This window comes from Cynocephalus volans, chromosome 16 (genome assembly GCF_027409185.1).
Source record: "Cynocephalus volans isolate mCynVol1 chromosome 16, mCynVol1.pri, whole genome shotgun sequence".
NCBI lineage: Eukaryota > Metazoa > Chordata > Mammalia > Dermoptera > Cynocephalidae > Cynocephalus > Cynocephalus volans.
The window spans coordinates 30,435,001-30,452,250 of NC_084475.1; the positions used below are offsets into that span (position 1 = coordinate 30,435,001).

At 41.5% G+C, this 17,250-nt stretch overlaps 1 protein-coding gene across 6 annotated transcripts in view; it reads left to right on the top strand.

Annotated features, from left to right (window-relative positions):
• The window catches only part of LOC134365111 (transducin-like enhancer protein 1), an 82,849-nt gene extending 76,653 nt beyond the window's left edge, over positions 1 to 6,196 (top strand). For all 6 annotated transcript variants that reach the window (XM_063081288.1, XM_063081289.1, XM_063081290.1 and 3 more), the window contains exons 16-20: positions 217 to 464; positions 2,820 to 2,967; positions 4,363 to 4,513; positions 5,411 to 5,487; positions 5,626 to 6,196. In XM_063081288.1, the coding sequence (XP_062937358.1) occupies positions 217 to 464; positions 2,820 to 2,967; positions 4,363 to 4,513; positions 5,411 to 5,487; positions 5,626 to 5,733 (732 nt within the window). In that variant the 3' untranslated portion in view covers positions 5,734 to 6,196. The remainder of the gene's footprint in view (positions 1 to 216; positions 465 to 2,819; positions 2,968 to 4,362; positions 4,514 to 5,410; positions 5,488 to 5,625) is intronic.
• The last annotated feature ends 11,054 nt before the right edge of the window (positions 6,197 to 17,250 follow it).

Here is a 17,250-nt window from a genome sequence, read left to right on the forward strand (position 1 = left end):
ACTCATGCCAAAGCAATCCCATGAGCTTGTTTTGTTTACTATTTTGAAGGAGATAGTTGCAGTGGGATCCTGATCATTACTGCAGAACTCTTGCTTTGTTAAGGGTGTCCATGAAATACTACTCTTTGATTCAAAAACCAAGACAGCAGTTAGGGCACACGGCACTATCATTGCTTGGAAATTCATTCTAGCAACTGAATAATGTTTGTTTCACAGAATAGAGATAATTATATCCGTTCCTGTAAATTGCTCCCTGATGGCTGCACTCTCATAGTGGGAGGGGAAGCCAGTACTTTGTCCATTTGGGACCTGGCGGCTCCGACCCCACGCATCAAGGCGGAGCTGACGTCCTCGGCCCCTGCCTGCTACGCCCTGGCCATCAGCCCTGATTCCAAGGTCTGCTTTTCGTGCTGCAGCGACGGCAACATCGCCGTGTGGGACCTGCACAACCAGACGCTGGTGAGGTGAGCAAGGCTGGCTTTCTGTGGGGTTCTCTCCGTGAGTAGCTAGGCCAGGAGGCAAAGGCCTCCTGAACCTCTGCTTCTCTCTGGCTTCTCTTGGCTCCTCCACCTCCTATCCCTTGGGGATGTAGGTGCTCACACCAGAGATGTTCTAGACAAGTAAGCACTAAGGAAACATCAGAGGTAGAATTAGCATGTGTTTGCTCTTTTGTTTCATGTTTCATCTTTGTTCATGATGCAGTTTGAGGCCCTCGGCTTATTTGCTGGCCTCCTAAAGCCTTCAGGTCCATGTGCAGAGAGAAGGGACGGCCTCTAGAAGTCATCACAGCGTCTCACTCCCTTCAGCCCTCCTCTGCACAAATCCAACAACCGTCACTGAGCCAGGCTCTGTCCCTGTGTGTGGGCGACAGTGTGGTAATTATTTTCCTCATATCACTTACTGTGTAACAAAGATGAAAGCCCCTCAACCTGTTAGCCTAGCAAAAGTTACCTGTTTCTTTTTTTCTTCTTTTTTAAAACTTACTAAACAGCACTTTCAAAATATTAATTCTAAGCACCCTTCAAATATTACTTCATTTCATCCTCATAACAAACATCTCTACTGCTGTTCTCTCCACTTTATAGGTGAGGGGCCTGAGGCACAGAGAGGTTAGGCCACTCACCCCAGGTCACACAGTCGGCCGTGGGGGAGCTGAGACCGGAGCCCAGGCCTTCCATTCCTGAACCCTTGCTCTGTGCCGGCTCCGGGGCAGTAGATGCCTGTTGGATATAATGGGGTAGTGCTTTACAAATCTCCCTCTCCGTTTGGACTGGTAACGTGTGACTAGTGGGTACTCTGTGTGACAGGGCAGTACAGAGTCTGCTGTGAACCCAGCACGTTCTGACCGGTCGTAGGATCTGCCGTCTAGTCGCCTGAGAGTGGTGCTGAGATGTGTGGATGTAGGAGCACCCACCAGGAGCTGGAAATCAGCAGGGAAAGCTGTTTTCAACCCAGGAGTCAGAGCATGTAATGAGTTAGGTGAAGAGAACTCGCTGGATTCCCAATGGTGTTTTGCAGGGGAAAAAGTGGCACTTTCTGAAGGTGGAGCAGGCCTGCTCCAGGCCTGGATGACTTTTGGGGGAAGTCTTGGGCCCAGCTGGGACAGTGGGGTCTGTGTGCATGGCGGCAGTGGTGGGAGAAAGCTGGGGTGCGTCAGGGGAGAAGACTAAGCTGGGGTCTTGACTGCACAAGTCTGGGAGAGCTGGCAAGGGGAAGACGTGTGAAGTGGTGGTCCACATCCTGGCCCACTTTCCAGACCGCGGTGGTGCTTTTTCCTTCCCTCGTGCTCTCTACGTGCCAAACTCAGCTTCAAAGTTTGGAGCTCTGTGCGATTGATAAGGAATAGGGTGCCCAGAGGAAGAAAAGGCTTGGAAACTTTCCTCTGGGTGTCGAAATTCCTAAGCAGTTCTTCACCAGATCCCACCTAGTTCTGAGAGTGGCTCCAGACCTCTCTCACCTGTTCCAGCCACTCTCTGGCCTGCTGCCTGTCAGTGTGCAGCACTGAACCCAGGACAGTCACCCCCATACTGCGTAGACCCCAGCCCTGTGGCAGCTTACAGTGACCTCCCCACAGCAAGCCCACCTGTCACCTGTGCAGCACTTGTTCTCAGCAGAGCTGTCAGCACAAGGCTCCCCTTTAAAGAACAACCTTGTGCTCAGCCTGGAGGTGGCTGTGGGTCTGCCTCTGACAGCAGTGACCTTTGTCTCTGCCCAGTGCCTCTGAGGGCCGGAGGTGTGTGACCCTTTGTCTCTGGGAGTCCAGATTTCCTAATGCAGGGCTCTTTCTAATGCAGAAAGCAAGGTTGAGTAAATACGTGAGCTCATGCTGTGCTGGCACAGAGGGCATCCCACTGTGTTGATTCACAGAATCCACGCTCACAAGTGCTCTGGGCCCCTGCTTGGGAAGTCGCCACTTCTTTCTCTCACGGATCCAGGCCTTCACAGCTGAAGGGCAGGTCTTTATCCTTCCTTGAGGAGTACCCGTGGGATTTTGTGTGTTTATCTTATGTTTTGTTTTAACACTTTTCCAGACCTGGGGGGAATTTTACCTTCCAGACAGATTGTCAGAGGAGCTAGAGTAGCATAGTTAACTTCGGGGAGTGGCCTGCAGTGGCATTCCATTTCTTTAACGCTTGGATCATGAAAAGAGAATCTGCAGGTGCCGCTTTCTTCCTCTGGAGAAGGTTAGTTTGGTCTTGCACATCGGTAGACCCTGACGCGATGACACACACACGCACAGAGTCCAAAACTAACAACACAACAGTGTTTACCTTGAGCTCTGGCAGGAAATCATTATTCAATCTGGTTTGTTTTATCAGGCAATTCCAGGGCCACACAGACGGAGCCAGCTGTATTGACATTTCTAATGATGGCACCAAGCTCTGGACGGGCGGTTTGGACAACACGGTCAGGTCCTGGGACCTGCGGGAAGGGCGGCAGCTGCAGCAGCACGACTTCACCTCGCAGGTGACTGGTGGCTTTCACCTGCCCCGGAGTCTATGAGGTGGCCTGGGCGTGTCATCCTTCTCACTCCTTTCCTACCCCACAACACTAGTATCTAGACAAACCGATCAGGGTTGAATTTGAGATAACTGATTTAAAAAAAAAAAAAAAAAAAAAACACAAACACACAAAGAAACCCGGAAACTCTTTGAGTGGCTTTTAAAATCCTCTAGGTTAAGACTTGTTAGCTGTTTTATTTACGTATGAGTTTGTTTAAGGTATTCAGACAGCGAAGAATATATGGTTTTCCTTCAGTGGCGTTTGATCTGCTGCGCATATTCTCACCAGCTAATGCGGGAATGAGAGTTGATTATTTGATTCCCATATAGAGCTTGAGCAACATGCAGGGATATCACTAGGAGTGGAAAGCAGTCACAACAGCTCCGCAAGTTAATTCATTTTCCCTGCGTCAGGGAGTTCGACAAAATGCAGAGGTGTCTCAGTAGATGCTCATTGTGTTACTCTTCCCTCCGAATGCGGAGCCGTGGCTGGTAGATTTACAGAGTTCTGGAACAGGATAAGAATGGCAACTTTGTGGATTGTGAAATGTGTTTAGATGTTGAGTGTCTGAACATAGAATTGTTGGAAAAAGACAGTGCTTGCCATTTTAAGTGCTTTCTGATGATAGAATTGCTCTTTTGATCATTGCTTGTGGTTTATTTACTTTTTTTATAATAAAAATAATTTGACTAAGAAAAATAGGACAAACAAGGAAAACAACTATATGTACTACTAAATATCATGTCCCTATTAACATTTTGTTGAGTTTTTTAGAGTCTTCTCTGTTCTACCCCTTTCCCAATACAAGTAGGATCCTATTTTGGCTTGTCCTTTTTTTTTTTTTTTAAACTTCTTATGGAAATTCTTAAATATACATGAGTACAGAAAGTGTTCAATTGCATGTGGAAGTACAGAGAACTGCATGCTGAACCCCGGGTCCTGTCGTCCACTTTAACACTTGAAGCACATGGCCAGTCTTGTCTGTCCTGTCACCCTCACCCTCAAACACTGGATTGTTTTTACGTAAATCCTAGACATCCTATCCTTTCATCCCTAAATATTTTAGTTAGTGCCACTAAGATAAGGACTCCTTTAAAACACACACAGGAATACCATTGTTACTAAGAGTAACTCCTTAATTTCATCACGTATGATGTAAAGTGTTCGCATTTTTCCAGTTGTTGCATAAGGATCCTTGACACTCATTCACCTGGGTTGGGTTACTTGTCCTGTAGACTTTCCCACAGTCTGGATTTGTCTGCTTGCTTCTACATTCTTGTTATACCCCTTTTCTTGCTGTCTTTTCACTTCCTAAGTTCACTGGGTAAAATAATCAGCGAGCCTGTTCTGCCTCTGCAGATTTTCTCCCTGGGGTACTGCCCGACCGGGGAGTGGCTGGCCGTGGGCATGGAGAGCAGCAACGTGGAGGTTCTTCACGTGAACAAGCCGGACAAGTACCAGCTGCACCTCCACGAGAGCTGTGTGCTCTCCCTGAAATTCGCTTATTGTGGTGCGTTCCACGGAGAGGGCACTGGAGGCCGTTGATGGCCTCAATGGAAAATACTAATGCAAAAAAAAAAAAAAATAGGGTAGAGATTATATCCGGAAAAAATGTTGTTCTCCGAGCAGCTGGATACAATAATTCTGTTGTTTTAATATGTCCCTCAGAGCATAGTAACGTCTGTTTCAGTCTGCTTTGCTAATTTGAGGAAAGTCAGCAGGCGATGAAATTGCCTAATGCAAAGTTTGGATGCATATTTGTTTTTAGTGGGGGTGAGAGGGGGGCAATTAGTTACACTCTGAAGAGGGGTGGGTGGGAATTTATGGAAGAATGGGGCAGAAGCAGCACCCTGGTGAACTGACCAGGGTAAGGAACCCAGGGTCAGAGAAGGGAGTGTCTAGCTGCACCCAGACTCTGACACTGCAGTGAGGATAAGGAGGGAAGAAGCTGATGTTGAGCCTGTGCTTATGCACTGCAGACAGTCAGGTCTGTTGATGGGAAGGATGGATTGACGGATGGACAAATAGCTATTAACTTGCTGAGCACATTCTATGGGCCATACAACGTGACAGGTGTTTTACTTAAATTCAACATTGAATCTTTAGTAGTCCCATTTTTATCATAAGAAGACTGATTCAGTATTCGAGGGCCTACCGTGTGCTGAATATAACGCTGAGTCATGTATCCAGTGACTAATGAGGCTGACACCTCTTTGTTTATAACCAAGATCACGCAGATAATTCACCCAGAAGCCCAAATTTAAAACTTCTGCAGTGTCATAGACCAGCCCTTTGTGCGTGTTATTTATGTGTTAACAATGCTCTCTGTTTGATTAAGTCCAAGTTGCTAATAGTATAGGAGGAATTTTAATCTTGCTACAAGTACATATTCTTTTGTTAATTCTAGGTAAATGGTTTGTGAGTACTGGAAAAGATAACCTTCTCAATGCTTGGCGGACCCCGTATGGAGCCAGTATATTCCAGGTAAGCGCATGCTCTTTACCTAGATAATTTGACGACGGTGTCACCTTTGAAACCAGAAGCAAAGGTGCCTCAGAGGGAAGCAGGGCCCTGAGTATCCTTGTTCCATATTAAACACATGCCCGTTGTTTTCTCTTCCAGTCCAAAGAGTCCTCATCAGTGCTTAGCTGTGACATCTCTGTGGATGATAAGTACATAGTCACTGGCTCAGGGGACAAGAAGGCTACAGTCTATGAAGTCATCTACTGAAAACATTATGTGGTTTAACGTTTATAGTTGAATTGGGCCAAAATGTTTTGAATTTGTAGAAATAGAAAAGTTGTAACTTTAAAGGAAAAACAAAACACAGAAACCTGTTTCCAAACCTTGACACAAAACTACTTTTGATTCTACAAAGAGGAAACCACGAGGCCATCCACAGAAGGTCACCTGTCTACCTAGACCAAATGGAGCGCAGAAGCCACGTGCACAGAGGGGCCAAGGGGTTTGGCAGGACTGAGGAATGGAAGCTGCTGACCCGCGTTCGAGCCCGTTCTGTTCTTTCTGGGTGATCTGTCGGTCACGCCTTGCCCGAATGTGAGATGACCTTTCTGTTCTTGCAGTTCACCTCACTTCCGTCCTTGTAGAGCAGTGGTGTCTCCAGCGAACTTGTTTCCTGGTTTTGCATCTTGTGAAATGTTTTTTTTGTATTTTTGTTGGAGGTTAAACATTTGTATAAATTGTAAATATATTTGGTTTATTACAGTAAAGGCTTTAGTACCAATAAGTGGGTTTTCCTTTTCTTTATTATTTTATCAAACCTTTGGGATCACCAATGTAGGTTTTATAAGCAAAGTCTGTACATTTGTAGAGGAAGTATTAAAACGCACTTCTTATTTTGTAAGTATATTTGGTTGTGGAACCCAGCTGCATTAGAACCTAATCTGTCAAGCACTTCAGAGTTGCTGGAAGCTCAAGACGAAGAACTGAGTACTTGAAGGTATGTTAATGTCAGGTTTTTTTAGGAAGCTAAAATTACTTCATCAAGACTCATTCTTTTGTTATAATGCTCTTGTGAATCAAGGTCACAAATTAAAGCTCTATTTTTTCCTTGTGTTTCATTGGAAGGCAGAATATTCTTTCCTCTAGGAAGGCCCAGTCTTTTCAAATCTATTTTCTTTTTCACATTTTAAGAAACTCAGGTGAGTTGAGTTTTGTGTTACGATTAATGATCTGCATAAAGCTGTAGACTTTGTCAACCTGTAGAAGAAAGGTGGGAAATCAATTGGTTTTGTCTTCATTAATACTTATTTAATCTATTATATTAATTTCCTTAAGCCACCCCTACCCAGCACCCATCCCCATTCTACTCATTCAGGCTGTCCCTGCAGCGCCAGCTGTCACGATCTGTCATTTGTCTTTGGTCTTTAACTTTGTGGACAAGCTTTTACTAATTTGATTAGATGAAATCTGTAACCCTGTGTTTTTAATAAGTTACCACAGGTGTTTCCTCCTGAAAAGGCTACATGGATCATTCTTTCTGTACCTGTTGTTTACTGTGGTATTTTAGAAAATAATGGCTAATAATTTTAAGCCAATTTCCCTTGGCTATTTAAAAATAGCACCTAAGGAATTTTTAATGTTCTTGTTTTCTTGTGATCTGGCGAGTTGCTGGCAGTTTGTCTTAATATTTTTCATTTTTGAAAAATGAAAATGTTTCATTTTTGAAAATGTTTCTATATATTTAATAACATTGTTTGCTTTTTGTCAGAAAAATATTTATGTGCAGAGTTTGTTAAATATTTTCACTTGTCATTGATAGGAGGGCAAACCTGTTAAACCTGTTAAAACTAAAGCTGATTTCTGTCATCCCTCCATGTATAATGAAGGAGTGTTCTGTCCTGCAGACATGATGACTTCTTAGCATAGTGTTTACCTTTTCTGCTCTCTCTCCCTCCCTGCCTTACTTTCCTGTTTTCTTTAACGGTAGGGTAGAGGTTTAGTTGCTATGACAAATGCAACAATACAGTGGCTTAAAGACCACAAGTGTTTCTGTCCTACCTATGACCCAGGGACCCAGGCCTGCAATGTAGCTCTGTGCTCCTAAGGTTGCTCAAGGTTGCTCCAATTGCCCCTACTTCCAGACATCAATGGGAAGGAGCAGAAGTCCAGGGAAAGGGATGTGCTTTTAAGCAGGCAACTAGAATCTGTTCTGATTACCGGTCCACTGGCAGGGACTTGGTCACGTGGCACATTTGGCCAAAAGGGAGACTGGGAAATGCAGTCTCTTGCTGTGCAGCCATGTGCCCAAGAAGGGGGACACATTTGAAATGATTCTGGTTTTAAGAAATAGTCCAATTTTCTGATGGTAGATTTTCTTCTTTTACTTCTCTTCATGCTTTGTAGTTTCTCAAGCTTTTAATATTATTCTGTAATGGGATTTTTCTAAGGGTCTACGACCTTATCAACTCATTGATCATCTTGAGTTCGATGAAGCCACTTCCATTTGCTTTGGATGAGACACTGGTTGGTTAGGTGGCAAGAGTCCTGGAAGAGGTGGTATAGTGAAAGCCCCTTGCTCAGGGGGCTTAGAATCTTGGCAAATTGCCCAGACAATTGTTTCCTATTTGTAAGATGGGAACAATAAAAATCGTCATGCCTACCTTTCAGGGTCTTGAGGATCAGAAGTGGTTCTGTGAGCAGGGTCATGAATGGCACCTGTCTCGAGTGGAGGGCATGCGTGATGTTAGGAGGCCCACTTCTGTCCCCCAGGAGATTGGAATTGGGATTGTTGAGACCTGATAAGCCAAGTGCATTTACCCCTTCCCCTAAGTGTGGATTACAAAGTAGGGTTCAAGAAACTCAGATTTGCCTGAGCATTGGTCACCTCTACATGCCAAGAGCTGTGCTAATAAGCAGGTTCACAGGTAGAAATGTTGGGAAATAATTGTCGTTATCTCTATTTCGTTAAACAAGGCTCTGGGAATCTGAATCCCCACAGCCTCATAGGAGATAGAACCAAACCATGCAGGTTTTACTATGAGCCCTCTCTGTGTTCTTTCAAATCTCATAGAGTGAGCCATGATATTGTTTTTTCTAGCTGTCCACATTTCCTCTTTATTTCACTTAAATATTTACAGTGTAGTTTCTCTTTCTAAAACTAACTTTTGTAGTGGAATATTATAATAGGTCTAAACCAAAACTGAGTTCTTAAAAAAGTTGGTTCTTTGCTTAGACATAACTCAAAGCAATGTCAGTCTTCAAAGGTTTGGAAAAGATTTGACAATGACCTAATGTAGTGGAGGCCTCAAGAATGTATGCAATGTTTAATTGGAGTGGTGATGCAGAGTTAAAAGTTAGTCATCATATTTTGAAAATTGGAATACTTGTGTATAAAATGGTGAACTGCTGACTTCAGGAAGTGTTTTTACTCTTCAAATTATCATGTTAGATTCAGTCAACGAGCCAGAATTTCTTGAGGATGGGACTTCAGCAAGGTGGTCACTGGGCTGGTGACTAAGGTGGAATTATTCCAAGGAGGAGGGACTGGAGAAGGATCCGCTGGTGGTTATGGAAGAGATGTGGGTGAGGCACCGCTTTTAGGAAACCAGCAGTGAGGATGGGCAGGCAGCTCTCAGCAGTCTTTTTTAAAAAATTTATATATTTTTTGTGGGTTACAGTGTGTTGTTTCAATACATGCCTACACTGCACAATGAGTCACTTAGGGTAGATAGCTTAGTTTTGTACTTTTTTTTAAAGCACATAAAGATTAACATCCTTATTGCAGAGAGAACAATTAAAAGCGAATTAGGAAAATCTAAGCAGAAAATTTGGTGAAGGACATGAGCAGATAAGTCACACACCTCAAAGAAAACACAGGTGGTAATAAGTACATTCCAAGATCTGGTTGCAGGTGGGTTGGAGCTGCCCTGCGCAGCTCTGAAGCTGGCCCAGATGCAGGGTTGGGGCAAGGCTAAGGCCCACAGCCTGGTTCAGGACACCCAGGCCTCGGCCTGGCTCCACTGCTGGCCTGGATGTTTTCAGCAGTCTTGGATATGAATTACCAATTTGATGTTGGCTGGCCCTTGGCTAGTACCCCATGGTGCCATTCCAGTAAGTGTTTGGAAGAAGAATTATTGTGTACCAGGCACTGTGCCAAGGGCTTCCATATGTTCTCACATTTAATTACTAGATGTGCCCATGTATTAGTAAAAACATTTCCCTTTGTTTTTATTGATACTTTTTTTTAAGTCATAAAAGTATCATATCCCTGATTTTCAATTTGGGAAATATGGCAGGGTACAAAAAAGAAAATAAAAACCCATAATTGTTCCATCCAGTAAGTGTATTATCATTTTTTTATGCCAATCATGTCAAATATAATTTAGATTTTTAAAAATTGCTAGTATTTGTTGAGTGTTTATTACATGTCAAAGGATAGTTAAGCACTTTGTGTTTTCTCACTGAATCTTCACAAAAGCCCAATGAGGTGGTTACTGGGTTCATGCTCATTTAACATGAAGAAACTGAGGCACACTGTGATTAACTAACTTGAGGTCACGCAGCTAATTGTTGGCGGAGTCAGATTTTAACCCAGATAGTCACACTCCAGAGTCTTAATTCTGCTGTTCTACCTCCTTGTCCACGTGGTTTTATAACCTCTTCTCACTTTATTTTTCTTTGTGTACAATTTACAGTGTTGGGTACACCGTAACTTTGTCATTTATTAGGTATGTAGGCTATTTTGAACATTGAGATATAATCCTTGGAAAGAAAATGTTCATGTATCCTTTTCTCTTTATTTCTTACCTTTCTGTAGGTTTAATCCCAGGGAACGGACCTACTACATGAAAAGATATAATGATATTTCAGATCTTTGGTGTTATACACTGCCAAATTGCTTTCCAGCATAGTGGGCCCATTTGTACTGCCCCCAGCAAAGCATGGTAATGCCAGTTTGTCTCAGGTCACCCAGTTAGTGTTCTTATCCCCCCTGAAAGTCTACTAATGATAGGCAGCAAAGGATACCTCATTTTCCCATTTAATTTTGTCCCAGCTTAGATTGTTCCTGAAGAAATCAGCACATTGACTGTCTTTCTCATTCTTAGACACAGTAGATGTTTGTCATTAGCAATTCCTAGAAAAACTGTCATAGGTTCTTGATAGCTTCTTTCAGGCATTTAAAATAAATGCCCAATTTTCTTGATAGGTTCTGTTGTATAAACTTGTGTATTCTATTTTCAGTATTAAGAATCTATAGTTTTCAAGAATTGTGTTCATCATTTTCCATCGTCATCCTTTGCTTGCCTCAAAGTGGTAATTTAGAAACCCCAATGATGGTAAACCTTAATAACAAGTTAGAAGTAGGGACCTACGAGTATCTCTATACTATTACTTAAAATGAAAAGTTCTTCTGTAGTCACATGAGTAATACTCTACTTGTAATGAGAATGCAAACTAGAAGCAGCCCAGTGGGCATGGTCAGGAAGAACACCGTGTTTGGAATCAAGTGCAAACCAGGTACAGGTCCCAGGCATGATACATACCTATATTACTTCTGTATAGTTTTAGGGAACTTTGTTAGCCACTCTCAGGATCATTCTTCAACTGCAAAATTAGAATAAAATTACCAACCCCCCACAATTGTTGGAGGGATTAAATGAGATCCTATATTTAGGGAGTTTAACGTGGTGCCGGTCATGCATTTCTTTGAAGAGTTGCCAGCAACTCTTCTTTAGTCTGTTCAAGGGCATCAGTGGTTGCTGTGAAGTCAGGTATTGATGTCAAGGATCCTTTGAACTGACAACTTTTCTTAGAAATAGCCATATTCAAATGCTACCTTCTGCTAAGGTAACTTCTAGAGAAACCTGTAAAGCTTTGCAGCATGCCCAGAAGGTAGTGTTGCAGCAGACTTGTTCACTTGGTAGCTGGTCTTTGTTCTGTGTGTAACTTCTTTCAGGTCTAGAAAAAGATGCTGATGGTGTCAGTAAAAGGGTTACTTACTTAGTAGGTTCAGTTAACTCAATAGGTTAGGTTGGGAGGGTACTCTTCATTTCTTAGAACAATGAACCTTCAGCCCATTCTTCCTAGGAAGAAAATGTGTATTTTAATACCCCTTGGCTTTCGGGTGGCATTTATCTCCTGCAGTTTTAAAGGCCATATGCTATTCATTTCACTCCAAAGGAGTGAACTATAATAAACCTGGCATAGTTTCCACCTGTTCTGTTAATTATCAGGATTTCAGCAGTTTTTTGATAAAAGTGGTCATTGCCTTTGCTATGAATGGGACTATTTATTTTATTCTCCTTTCTCTAGGTCTAGTTAAGAAAAGTAACCTGTGTAATGTCCCACCTTTATTGTATGCAACAAAACTGATGCAGTAAGCGACAGCCAGTATGCAAAGCCACTTGCAGAAGTGAGGCAGGAAGGGTCCAGAAATTGAATTACTACTGCCTTATTTTGTCATTGAAGGAAGAGGCTACATAGCATTTTTTAAAAAACAACAAAAAACCTCATCCTAATATTTATATTTTCTGTGCATTTCTCTTACGTCTGTTTCTACATGCATACCTGCGTAAGCACAGCAAACATTCCATTTTGTATTCTGCTCTTCTCATTAGCTATTCCAAGTTCTTTTTCTTCCTTATATTTCTCCATAGTCTTCAGTTCTTTTTACTGACTTCATCAAATGATTTGCCACCATTTATTTGACTACTTCTGCAATGTTGCATGGTTATTTTTTTTTAGCCACCTTTTAACTCTCTTAGCTAATACTCTATTAAACATCTTCATCTATAGAATGTTTTCTTTTGAACTATTACTTGGAATAATCTCCAGAATGGAATTGCTAGATTGTAGGGTGTGAACATATTAGAAGCCTATTTTTCATTTCTGGAATTGGCAAAAGTAAAATCTGTTACCCTGTCCAACACAAGTATCTCAACAAGAGTTTTATTTTTATCAAGCAGTTTAGGTATAACCTTTCATAAGAATGTTTTACATGGCAAGATTAAAAGGAGCAAACTGTTTCACTTTCCATAATGCAAACTATCAGCACCCAGATAAGGTCTGTGCCAAAGCCTGTGCCCTTCTAGTTTTCTTCTGATATTGTTTGAAGTGACCCATATCCTATTTCTGTATAAAAGACAGTTGATGAGAAAGACAAACCTCTTGTTCTTTGGGTGGGTGATTCATTGGTTGATTGCCTAGAGTTTTCCACTTGGGAGCAAATTCCTTCTGTGGTTTCCAGAGCTTGAAGAGACATTAGTTTGCTTTTCAATTTACATGGCCATTCTACTGAATCTGCTGTGCAGCTATAATAGCCCTGATACATAACTTCACATTTGGAATGGAGAGTGCACCCATTCTTAATAGTTTAGTTTAATGGCCACTCTTTTCTTTCCCCTATGGTTTCTTGTGTATTATTGTTTTTTTAAGCAGACAGCCATTTTAGTGCCACCACATTCTCCATTTCACATAACCTCTGCAGTGAAAACCTTTTTAAAAACACCTACAGCCCCACAGAAAGCAAATCACTCAGTATGAAAAAACATTGATCTGTGGAAAAAAATGACCTCATGAGCCCTTGTCTGGAATTTTCCTCTCTTTTTTTCCCTTTAAGGAAAGTAAGCGTGCTGTATAAGAAAATGCAGGAGCAGCCAGTCTGAGCTGTGGCACGATGAGCGCTGTGGACCAGCAGGATTAGGTGTTGTCTGTGTGATGACAGTTTTTAAGCTCTGCAGCAGGCCTTACAGCATTTGTTTTACTTGAATGACTAGATTTTGAAATAAAGAAAGTCTTGTATTTTTTAAAACCTTATGAAGTTTTAGGCCACTTCCAGTGAATTCCCCTTTTTCCTTACACCCCTCCGGCTGATTTGAGGAATCGTGGCTGGTGCCAACCATCCTCTTCGGTGCTGTCTTCTGAGATGAGCTAAGTGAGTCCCTGCTCTCAGCTCTCAGGGGGTGGCGTCCCTCATTCTGTTGCCAGGGAAACTAGTTTCAGATGGGTGCAAGAAGGTAAAGGGTTCAAACATCTTATTTGAAATAATGAAATAAACGCAACCCATAACTCCCCACTCCCCCTGCCTATGTAATGTCAATTTCCATGGAAACAGGATCAGAAAGGCCGCGGACAGCCAGCAACTGACAGCAGACTCACGTGTCTCTCTGGGTGGCAGGCATCCTTTTGATATCTGCAAATGGCAATTTGTACAATCCCATGACGTACCATTGGGCTGGAAAGACTCTTATCTGAAGAATGAATAAAACAGAATAACACCTAGCCAAAGTATCTGTCCTTCTAATGTTTTATCAAACAAATTATAATTCGGGAATGTGGCCCAGGGGATTATTACTGCTTTCCATAATATCTGCTTTGTCAATGTGCAAAACCCCTTGTCTACCACATTTGTCATTTCTGAACTCATGCTTAGCAGCGGGGTAACTATCTACATAGAATGTAAATATCAGTGTTATCCTTTTTATTTAATCTCTGTGTTAGTGCCTAAAAATTCGGTCACATTGTCTACTAATGTATATGCATTTTAGATGTTTTGGCTTCTAGAAGTCACAATGTAATATGGAAATCTTAAAGTATACATCTAAACAATGGAAAAGCTCTGCTGTTTCTAACATCTGTGGAGCAGAATCCTCCACAGGTAAGTGAAATACTATTGAAAAGTGCTTAATGATGACCATAATTCACTTGAGCATTTCCACACAGGATGGTTATTTCTTAGTAATGTGGAAAAATTAGTAACAGAAGGGGCTCTAAGAAAGGACCAGCATGCTCTGAAGGGATTACACCGCTCACACCTTTGCCATTCAGAGGTGCTGGGTCACTCACATTGTGAATCTTAACCTTTCCAGCATCTTTTGTTAAAGCAAATACAATTCAGCATGCTATCTACTCTGGGCTCCTCTAATAACATTAGACTTACACTATTTAAATTCAGTCTATTAGAGGTTCACTGTTTAAGTTTTAACCTCAATGAATGCTTTGCACATAGTATCAATTGCTACCTATTAATGGTGGTACAAGGCATATAAACTATTTAACGTTTTAGCACAAAACTGTCCATGTGACAGAATGATCCGTAACGCAATGTCCACGTATGAGGAGCTCAGCCCCATAACTGCACGTGCTGTCCCTGTCTGCCGCAATACACTGGCATCAGCAGTGGCGGGCAGCCTCCTGGTGGCCACAACTCGTTTCTCAGGGCGAGGGTGAAGAGTTGGTTGGTTGAACAACTCACAGAAGAAAAGTGCTGAAATAGATTTTGGTGCTGGCCTTTCTCCCCGCTCCTGGGGGCAGAGAAACATTAAAATACATCACCAGCTAATATTATCACAAGCTAAAAATATATTAAACCGACCATTTTCCTTCTGCCCTTTCTCCTCTTGTCTTTCCTCAAATTGACTGAGACGGGCTAGGCTGACATCCTACCTGGGACCAAAGTCCTTGAAGCATGAGTGATTTCTTTGAGTTAGGTTGGGAGATACAGAAATGTGTGTAAATAAGCCTTCGATTTGATTTGAACAGAAATTTCATTGTATGTAGTAAATGTGGTTCCTTATGTTGGCAATTGGCAGCTGTTCAAAAGCAGGTTATTAAATGGCTTGCTTTGCCTAATTGTGAGAACTTTTGCAATAGCTTCTTGGCACAGTCACAAAAATATCAGGGACTATCCTGTTAGAATGGGAAATTTTTCTCCCAGCCTTGCCGTAGGCGATTTCACAAGATTCAGTTGTCGTCTTTGCATTCTGAGCTACTCTGGTTAATGGCTATTTCAGTTTTAAGAATTACAGTTTTGTAACTTGTCGGTAATTGAAGTCTTTTAAGTCTTTGGGTCAACTTTTCAATGATTCTAGAAGGTGAGAAAAATCACAGAAGTAAATGCTGATCTTTATAAATAAAACTAGAGTTGATAAAACCATGGAGCAAACCCTAAAGTCAGATGTGAATTAACACTTTTTTTTTTTAACATTGAATAGAAAACAACCACAGTGACATGTAGTCATGTGGAAGAGAGGCTGTCTGGTGCACTTTTTATTGAATTGTTTAATGTTATTTTAATCGCCAGTAGAATCTCAGAGCAAATGTGTAATCTTATCACGCTCCATAACAAGATAAGCAAAGGAAACTAGCTTTTTTCCCCAGCCTGAATGCAAAATCTTTTCTTTACTCCATTCAGGACTCAGTGGAAGCATTTGCTGCCTAAAAGCACAAGACTTGACTTTTTCAATTACAACCTTTGAAATATTAAAAGGGGAATATATAACGGTATGGGTAGGCCTAAATAACAAATTTGCTAAAATTGATAAAAACAGGCAACAAAGCTTTTAAAATAGGTGAAAGGTAAGAGGATATTTATATCATATGCAAAGCTATTTCTTTATTTGGCAGACATTTACTATGTGCAGATAACTCTGGTAGGTGCTATTTGAGGGATTTAGTAGTAGTTACTGTGATTAACATGTATTGAGCACTTTCTGTGTGTCAGGTGCTTTACTAAGAACTTACTTTCCATATTTTATTTAAAACAATAAGAAGAAAAAATTGTTTCTGTCCTGGAGAAGCTGAGTCAAGAACAAGGATTGGGGTGAGACAAAGAAGGCACTGGCTTTGGGCTCAAAATTTAAAGTGGCACCAAAAAAACTCAGTGACCAAAATAAATAATATTTTACTGTAATATTTAAAATGTCAAAATGAATGAAAAAAATATATGATGATGTGGAGCAACAAGAACGCTCATTCATTGCTGGTGGGAATGCAAAACGGTCCAGCCACTTTGGAAGACAGTTTAGCGTTTTCTTACAAAACTAAACATACTCTTACCGTAAAATCCAGCAATTGCTGTCCTTGGTATTTACCCAAATTAGTTAAAAACTGATGTCCACACAAAAACCTGCACACAATTCTTTATAATAGCTTTCTTTATAATTGCCCAAACTTGGAAGCAGCCAAGATTCCTACAGTAGGTGAGTTGATGTGATGATTAATTTTGTGTCAACTTGACTGGGCCATTAGGTGCCCAGATATTTAAGCATTATTCTGGGTGTATCTATGAGAGTGTTTCTGGATGAGATTAACATTTGACTTGGTAGTCTGAGCAAAGCAGATTACTCTCCCTAATGTGGGTGGACCTCATCCAATCCATTGAAGGCCTGAATAGAACAAAAAGGCTAAGAGAGAATTTGCTTGCTCTGTCTCCGAGTTGGGACATGGGTCCTGGCTTGCTGTTGGACTCAGTCTCAGACTGGAATTTATACCATGGGCTTTCCTAGGTCTCAGGCCTTTGGAGTTGGACTGGAACTATACCATCAGCTCACTGTCTTGTGTCTCAGCCCAACTGTAGATCTTCAGATTTCTCAGCTTCCATAATTGCATGAGCCAATTCCTTATAATCAATCGATCCCTCCCACACATGCATGCATATATATATACACACACACACATACATATATACACACACACATATAAATATAAAAATATAAATATGACAAATATAAATGTGTGTATATATATATGTAATATTTGTGTGTGTGTGTGTGTGTGTGTGTGTGTGTTGGACAACCCAGACTAATACAGTGAATAAATACATTCAGACGCATATTACTCAGCCCTAAAAGGAAATGAGCTATCAACCATGAAAAGATGTGGAAGAAATTTAAATGCATATTACCAAGTGAAAGGAAACCAATCTTGAAATGGCTACGTGCTGTATGACATTCTGGAAAAGGCAAAACTATGGAGACAGTAAAAAGGTCAGTGGTTGCCAGGGGT